The following is a 9,459-nucleotide window of genomic DNA, read 5'->3' on the forward strand; positions in this document are numbered from 1 at the left end:
TCGCTCCTGAAAGGAATCAAGTTTTTCGAGGAAATTCGAGTGCGCGGTTCGCGAATTATACCCGAAACGACAGTGAAAGTGAAAGTAAGAGTGAAGAGTGAAAAATTCCGGCGGAATTTGACCGGAATTTCGGAAAATGTCGAAACTTTGTTCGAAGTGCACGTGGGAGCGTCGAACGACACCATTGTTCAATGCTCGAATATGGAAAGCCCATTCCTGCCTGTAAAAGAGGAAAATATCGAAGGAAAAGGACAGTTTGCGAAGGAAAATATCATTTAGGAAGGTGTTGAGGTGCGGAAATTTACGGATTCACCTGTATTTTCATTATTTCTGTGCTCGAAGTTCGAAACGCACGTGGGAGCGTCGAGCGACGCCATTGTCCATACCAGAATATTGAGAGTCAATTCCTGCCTATAAAAGAGGGAAATATTGAAGGAAGAGGACGTCTCACGAAAGAAAATGCCGTTTAAGAAGGAGTTGAAGTGCGGAAATTCACGGATTCATCTGTACGCTCGTTATTTCTACGTTCAAAGTTCGAGGCGTCCGACAAGGACGAAGTGAACGCCATTTTCCCGTTGTCGGATAGCGTCAGCACGAATTCTGTGCGAAAACGGGGAAAATATTGGACAGTATCAGTGTATGATGACAAAAGGGCCCTTGGGAAAAGATTGTGTTCGGTCAAAACCTCGGATTCTATCATTATCACGTTTATTTTGTTGATTAAAATTCGAAGCGGAAGAGAAGTGAGGTGCGCATGCGCGGGATTTTACCACGGTGCCTATCTAGTAACATTTCTCTCTCGATGAACGATACTTAGGGAAATACTCTCGGAAACAATTTTTGCTATAATGTTACCAATCTGATGACACGAATCGTACAGTGAGCTGCGTAGGAAAGTGAGAATAATTTTTAAATTGCTCGTAAAATTCTCAATAAATTCGAGAACGCGAGAAACGATTCAACGCGGTTTGCGTCGTGAAGTATAGGCGGCGCGGGAAGCCGTAGTAGCTGACGCGCAGTTTCGCGATCGCGTGACAGCTATAGAATCAAAAAATAAGATCGCTGTGAATTTCTGCGAATTTTCGTGATATCGGAACGTCTCAGACGAACAAATTCGGGCGTTAAAAGGTTTGTAATAACCGTCAGATTACCGACAAAGGGTCTGGTTGGAAAATCGCTATATCCAAGTGCGAAGATAAAGGTTAAAAATCCGAACCAACGCGAGGAACATAACCTCAAATATTTACTTACTTATTCTGACAGCTCGATCGAGCTGAACAAACGAAAGGGTTACACTTATACTTACGCTTGACTATTTACAGGGAGAATTTACCAGACGAATTATGAAAACGTATTCATGTGTAATTGATTTGTTGAGATTCTTCTTGTTATAGATCAAACCTGAAAGAAGGGCGGTTCTGCGAGAAACAATATCAGACGACAGTCATTGTTGAAACCCCGAAACAAAGGGACTAACGGACGGAACGGACTGAGGAGATTCAAGGTGACAAAAACCTGAACGGACGAAACGAACGAGAGAAATCATCGAACGGGACGCTGCCTTATCGCTCTTCGTTAAATATCTTACTGACCACGAAGTGCTAAACGTTGTATGCCATATTTTATGTTCTTGTGCGAATCAATCAGGATGACTGGAGTCTGGAACTGAACAAGGAGTCTGCTAAGTAAGGATTTAACAAGGTTGATTACTAACTGTGCTATGTTTCAGAGTCAAAATGGAATGAGGGTCTGTATGGTCTGAATCAGAAGAGGTTACATTGATACAACTTTTATTAATGTCTATACTGATCGACGTTACCTATGGTAACTGGTGCCTGAATATAACGAATGAGTTGAATGATTGAGTCGAATACACACTGAAAAAGAAAGAGAGTTTTACGCGAGCCTTGTATGGAAGAGTGAGAGCTGAAACTGTGCTTACAGAGTGAACAATGATATGAATGACGCGTTGTATGAAATCTTTGTTCTAAAGTATCGAAACAGGTGCGAAAAAGGAGCGAACCGAATAGAGTCTTACTAACGGGAATAATTAAAAGGGAATAGGGATTTTGAAAAAGTTCACAAAGCTTCACGACTAACAACTATGCGATTTTTACATCAAAACGGTACGGGCGAATGCATGAACTGAGAATGTGAGACGCGCGACGAAATATGCGATAAATCACTCCGAGTATAGATTACGTGTTCTATCCAATTATCTGAATAGTCGAAGTGACAAGAAGAGAGTATCTATGAAATAAATAAAAATTGTCAACTGTCTGAATGAAAGTTTAAACGTATGCACAAGGTCGTGAAGAACAATCGGAAGGTGTGACTAAAAGAAGAGTAATTAATGCCTGTAGAGTATCTGAAGGAAATAGACAATTGCGAACTGCATGTTACTGTACATTTAGAACAATGTCCATATTTATATTCGAAGGATGCTATGAGTCAAGAGTGAGACTGACTTGATCAAGAAGGGCAAAAAAGGATCGAATAACTGAGCGTGAATCTACTCTCCATTCAACAGATTCGAATCATTGACAAAGTAAAAGACTAAAAGGAAAGGTACGAGTATGAATATGTAGTATAAATCCATCAATGCATAACAAGTGAAGAGTGAACTGAATGCGAGATAGACGAACGCGAAGGTTCGTTGAATGTACTTTCTTTCGTTGAATGTAAGAGATAACCCTGTATAAATCTCTCGATAGTACACGATTGCTGTGAACATCGAATCGTACGATCTAGACTTTTTATGGAAGTGTCCTAAAAAACTATGATCGTTTGTATGCTTTAACGAAAGTAATTCGAATCTACGAGGGTATCACTCGTTGATCGATACAACGGGTTTGTCGCTCGTCAAGAAGGACACCTCGAGCAGTACGCTCGTTGTAAGTAAACGAAAAAAAGAGCCATTGGCCAAGAAGTGCTTTAAGCCATTGTGTCGCGACAAAAAGGAAGCGACCGGGGGTACCTCCCGAAACCCAGGTACTACGAGAATATCACTCGTATATCAAAGATACATTATCCGGCTTATTACGAACTTAAGCAATTGCCAAAAATTTTCTTTAAAACGGTGTGAACGATCTACAACGGATTGACACCCTTTTAAAAAGACACGACTTAAAAAGGACGATCGATAAAGGAGGGACAAATTGAAGACAACCGAACGAGACTCAAGACCGGTAAAGAGCATATTCTATAGAGGGGTAAACGGGACGAGACCAGACAGAGAACACTAGGACCGAGACAGACTGACGGAAAAGGGAAAGATTATAAAGAAGAGGGGACGAGGAGAATTGAAATTGAATAAATATAAGCGATTCAAATACACACGTAACACTGAGAGGAGGGGATCCTTGCAAAAATCGCACCACTCCTTCATAAATCGTTGTTATACTATCCTGAAGTTATATTAAGCTATACTAAGTTTGTATACGTTATGAAACCCTGCTAATTAACCATAAATAAATAATAAAACATACTGTCTATCAAAATATCGTCTTAGAACCTGCATTGGCATCCGAGGGCCAAATTAACCAAACGAAATACGACGAAGTAGCAATTAATAAAGGATATTTAAGGTAAATTCTCCAAGACGAACACGCTTCAAGCACGACTAAATCGCGCCATACGATAAAGGGGGAAAACATAGCTATACATACCGCCGATGTACGAAAATTGATTAAAATAAATTGAAAAAAGAAAGGGAGAATTAAAAATCTAAATCCTTGGATAGACCGAACGCTTTCTCTTGTTGATAACATCCTACCAAGCCGCACACGAATCGCTGAAAGGTTTAACTTTCGTCGATAAATGTGCATGGTCGGTGGGCATGGGGAAACGTGACCTTAACGAGAATTGAGACTAAAGGAAATCCACAAGAGATCGATGAGGGTTCAAACGGTTACTATAGGAAGGTAAATCCCCTGAGGATTCCGACTTACCGTCAAGACTCCTGTTGACGGTAAAACCAGAAAAGGAGAGTGAATAGTGACAGAGGATAAATAGATAATCGTTAAAAACTACGACAGAGACGGAAGGATTCTAACTTTACGAAGACCAAGCGATAACTGCATCGCTTCCAACCGCACGAATCTGAACATAAAAAATAATAACTCGAAACATACATACAGCTAAAACTAGAGTTCATGACAATTGAAAAGAATAAGAGCCGAGAGTTTTTGACATGACTGCCGGAAGCGAGACTGATCAGACTGACTAAGCCTTCGAACCGGGTAGTAGAGAAGGAGGCCGCTCTACCACTGACCGGAACTCAATCTACATAGACACAAGAATTGTATTATTTCAAATTATCAAAACCATTCTATGGGAAATTGAAATACAAAAGGTTCAGTAATGCCGGAAGGAAAATAACAAAAAATAAAAAACTACTGTCAGGATCTCACCAAAAGAAATTTATTTATTTATTTATTTATTTAGAAACGTAGAGATACACGTCTCTGCCATAGAGACCCGAACAGAGCGAGCTATTGCATGAAATACAATTAAGATCATCTGCCCCGCAAACAACACAAATAAAGAGAATACACTGTAGACGCTTTAACGTAAAGACGTACACGAAACTGTCTCCTTTCCTGGAAAACACCCGAGGCTCTCCTCAGACTCGCCGAGGTAATCGCAGCGTTGATTGATCAGGATGGACGGCCTAAAATTTGTTCAAATTAATTTACACAGATCCAGAGCGGCCACCGGCGCTGTGTCGAACCTGATAATAAAACATAAAATGGACATAGCACTGATTCAGGAACCATGGACGGTCAATGATAAGATCAAAGGATTCGGAATGATAGGGAACGTATTAAATCGATGCCCGAGGGACAGACCGAGAACGTGCATAGTACATACTAATAGAGTCAAGCCGGTGCTGCTGTCACAGTTCAGCGATAGAGACATGACAGCGATGCTCTTGGAAAGGAATAATGAGAGTTCACGATTGTCGAGAGTGGTAGTGGTATCGGCATACATGCCGTACAACGAGAGGAACCCGATCTCGAACAGAATGGAACTGCTGGTGGAATGGTGTGTGAGACAGGGAGCGAACTTGATCATAGGAGCAGACGCGAACTCGTGCCATGAAATATGGGGAAGTTCAATCACGAACGACAGAGGACTGAAGTTACTAGACTTCTTAAATGGCAACGGTCTGACCTGGTTAAACGAGGGACGAGACCGACGTTCAGTATGTCCACCAGGGAAGAGGTATTAGACGTAACGATGATATCGTCGGAGATCCGTCCGGCGATGAGGGAATGGAGAGTTCTCGACGATCCGTCGCTGTCGGACCACAGATACATCTCGTATTATAGATTGACGAATGGTAAGTCTGAATACCTGGGCAGATTCGCCACGGTCTATCAAGCCGAGGTCGTAGCAGTCATGAGATGCGTAGAAGATTTAATTGAAAAAAATGCGAAACACGATCATATAGTTATTTTCACAGATAGCCAGGCGACAGTCAGAACGATGGAGAAGTCAAGCTACAAGTCTGCGGTGGCACTGGAGTGTTTCGATCGGCTAAACGAATTGGCATCAGTCAACAGGAGGGTGGTTTTATGCTGGTGCCCTGGTCACAGAGGAATACCGGGCAATGAGGAAGCAGACAGACTGGCAAAACTGATAGTAGAAGAAAAGAGACCGGGAATGGAACCCTGGCTGCCGGTCCCCTATGCGGACTTCAAGCTTCAATTGAAAAGATTATCGCTTTCCAGATTAAAAGAGAGATGGTCGAGTACAACGACATGCAGGCAAGGAAGAGAAATGATAGGCGAAATAAACGTGGGAAGAGTTAAGGAGATTCTGAGAATGAACCGTGGAGACTCGAGAATCCTGACTTACATATTAACGGGACATGCACCGCTCAATTATCATCTATACAAGATGGGGGTAAGAGAAAACGGAAACTGTACCTGTGAAACGAACGAACCGCAGACTGTAAGACATTTACTGGTCGACTGTGACAGATTCGTGAGAAAAAGGAGAGAGGTGTTCGGTCTCCTAGACTTTAAAGATCAACGAGTTGACCAGTTACCTTATGACAAATTGATAAGGTTTTTCAAGGAGATCGATCAATGGGACAAAACGATCGGCTCGCCGACATAAGATGGGACGTACTCGTCAATAACAACGATCTAGAGAACAGAAACACTTCCTACATAGAACGTGGCTAAAAAGATTCCCCACGCGACAAACAAAATGGAAAAAGAAAGAAGCGAATACATGACCGACACGAAAGATAAAAAGAGAGGGAGCGGTCCGTTGACCGATAAATAGAAAAAGAAAAACGGATTGTCGACCGATACCAACAGCAAACAGGAACACGACAACGTAAACGTGACGACGAAATACCGCACGAAGAAAAAGGAGAGAGTTGAACGAGATTCAAGGAGCACAGAGGAATAATTGAAACGACACGGTGACATCACACAAGTGGTAACGAATATCAGAATTAAGCGATGATTATCTACGAATCCAACGTACATCTCAGCCGGTCAAATTGATCGCTCAATCGTGGAAACTACCAGGTATCGCCTTAGGTTTTAACTAACACACTTATTAGATTGACAGATTCTTGGCCTGAAAAACAGAGCAATCATAAACCCGCTGTGATCAATGCTCGAAGGATACGGCAGAGATAACCGGCAGACAGACTTACTACTCCTCAACCGAGAAAAAGCTCTTGAGACACAACTGAAAACCCGACGAGGCACAGACCTGAACATCAGTGGACAACGTCCCGACTACGAACTGAAAAAGAAAGAAAAATGAGAATTAACCGACCGACGAACAAGGTAAGAAAGAGTAGTCTATAAAAAATAATAATAATTTACAGGGTAGAACACGGTCTCGGAAAGTGACGAAAAAGTATCTTTCAAGAAACGAGATAATAACGAATCAAAACATCAAGACGGACAGGAGATGAACTTTCTAAAACAAACGCGAGACCCATATACCACAAGTAACGGTAGACGAACGAACAACGATACTCAATAAACTACAATTTAAAATAAAACTAGGAAAACAGAAGCTAACCCTCACGTGTACGATTCCGGTTTATCAACTGACCTTGCTTCCATAGATGAAGGTAACAAACGACCTGCCAACAAACACGAACCGGACAAACAGACATCCGAGACCTTCTCAGAAACTCTTCATCGATCCCTCGATTGTTTATCTGACGAACTTTGTGCACACCTCCTGTAGAACGAGTCGCTCGGCTCAACGTTTGACTGAATTAAAGATCTATCCTGTCCATAAACCAAAACCTGGAAAAATCTCAATCAATATGCGGACTGTCACGAACAAAAGCCCAAAGGGATAACTTACCCCCCCCCCTAATTAAAGCAGGAATCCGTAAAAAATTGAGACCAAATGGTTAACGAGTAACGACTTGACGTTTATAGGTTACGATACGAGAAGTATAGATATGGGCCCAACATGGCGCCGAAGGAGTGAAGCGAAAAAGAGCGCGGACCGAAACTTCGACGCGCGAAATTCGAACGACGAAAATAAGGGAAAACCCGCCTCGAACACGTACCTAGCGGGGAACTGTAGATAACAACAAACAAGAAAGGAAAATATGGCCAAACTACGATAGATTATGAATGAACAAACTTAAAAATACAAACGAAAATTTCGAACTCTTTTTTTAAAAATTCAGGATTAGCACACGTCGAACAAACTTTATAAACGCCGACCGAAATTCGCGTTGAAACTGGTATCAGCTGACCTCGTAGAGGAACGGAAAGACCTTGAATCAAATAAACGATAAAGAGATATGAATGTTCGACTAAATAAACGCTACCGAACAGAGAACGCTATTTTTCATAAGAAACTGATAACGTTCAAAAATATGATAAAGAACGACGTGAGCCGCAAACGGAGTTAATTCCAAGGCAGGAAAGACTCCACCAGGATAACCGCGGAATATCTTCAACGAACAAAAGATACCGTGACGTAAGAAAGAGATACGACGTACGTGACTGGTCACTGCCGGGAAGTACAAAGGGACGGAAGAATTACGGAAAGCCCGAAACGATGGGCTGTGCCGCGCTAAGAGAAGAAACTCAGAACAGAAAGAGAAAAGTACAGTCCGAGCAAACAATATCTAAAAAATCCCGCATCAAGTTTAACATAATATAGAATCATATTCTTAGATATTTGGATCAGACCAGAAAGGAGAACGGACGTTCTGCTCAAACCAGAGGGAAACGGGAAGACCCCGAAATTTGGTCAGGAATTACAAGGAGGGGGGAAGACGTGCGTCTTTAGAACGGCGCGGGTTGAGCACAGCACCGAGACAATTCTTGCCTCGACCAGAAAGTGGGGATGATGCGAACACGGAGACGACTGACACTAAACGGGAGTATGCTAGGCACGGTCAGCGAAGGCGCAAGAGGAGAATAGCAGTGGGGATAGAAGTACGGGCGGAAATAGGGGAAGCGAGCCACGAGGGAAGAAATTGGCCCGGCACTGGTTGAGCACCCCGGCTGGTACGCATTCAATGGGGGGGCGGAGTCTGATCACGAGATGAATGAAACGAGAGCAATATCGTTAGAGCAAGTGGACCCTTCGAACAAGGAACATGAGCAGCGAATCTACTACGTTGAAAAAGACAAAAAGAACGAAGAGAGAAACAGTGAACGAATTATGGAAGACCTTTGTGAAAAAGATGAGAAACAGTACATCGATAAAAATCGGATGGACGAGAAAAGGATCATCCCACGAAACGAAGGATGGGATCGAGGAGGTTAAATCCGAAAACTACGAATCAGGATACGATACCGCCAATACGGGATCATTGAGCACATTGTCGCTTGGGTCGATTTCCGTTGGATCGTCAACTTGGTCGATCTACTCGGACGAATCCTTGATAAACGAAGATGAAAAACAAGATTTCAGTGTTTAAATCTGCAATAGGTGAAGTGTCTCGTGAGAGTGATCTGGAAAGGAGAAGTGAAATATGGGGAGCTGGAACGCGAAAGAAACTCGTGATTTTCAATTGAATCGTTCGCGGAACACACCTGGACACGGAATGAATAATCAAACGAAGGAACATAACACCCAACACGAAACGGGACAGCAACAGAATCGAATGATGGCAAGTGAGTAAACGGGGTTAACTATATCGATAAAATCACAAGAATCGCTTTGTTACACGACTATCATAAAGAGACATAGAAACCGCAAGAATGTCGGCGGCCAAAGGGGGTTTTTAAAAAAAAAAAATTGTTGTTTACGATCGCTTAGGCGGATGACGTGTGTTAGAAATTCGCATTTTTAACTTGAGAATTAAAGTTCAGAAACGTATGAGTCATCATACGTTTCTTAGAATCGGGATATTCCTTCCCCGAAAATCGACGGTATTGTCGGTAGACGGGAATTCGTCACGTCGAGAACATAAGAAACATGTCAATAATCTCTTAAGCCTTAAGC

The 9,459-nt window shown here is 42.3% G+C and overlaps 1 protein-coding gene across 1 annotated transcript; it reads left to right on the top strand.

Moving 5' to 3' along the window:
* The first annotated feature begins 5,241 nt into the window (after nucleotides 1-5,241).
* On the top strand, nucleotides 5,242-6,126 carry LOC108630038 (uncharacterized). Its single transcript, XM_018033102.1, has one exon. The coding sequence runs from the start codon at nucleotides 5,242-5,244 to the stop codon at nucleotides 6,124-6,126; it is 885 nt and encodes a 294-aa protein (XP_017888591.1).
* The last annotated feature ends 3,333 nt before the right edge of the window (nucleotides 6,127-9,459 follow it).

This window comes from Ceratina calcarata, unplaced genomic scaffold, assembly GCF_001652005.2.
Source record: "Ceratina calcarata isolate Rehan_Ccalc_2016 unplaced genomic scaffold, ASM165200v1 scaffold622, whole genome shotgun sequence".
Taxonomy (NCBI): domain Eukaryota; kingdom Metazoa; phylum Arthropoda; class Insecta; order Hymenoptera; family Apidae; genus Ceratina; species Ceratina calcarata.

Coding starts and splice junctions, on each gene's coding strand:
- LOC108630038 (XM_018033102.1), top strand. CDS start 5,242: ATGATATCGTCGGAGATCCGTCCGGCGATGAGGGAATGGAGAGTTCTC.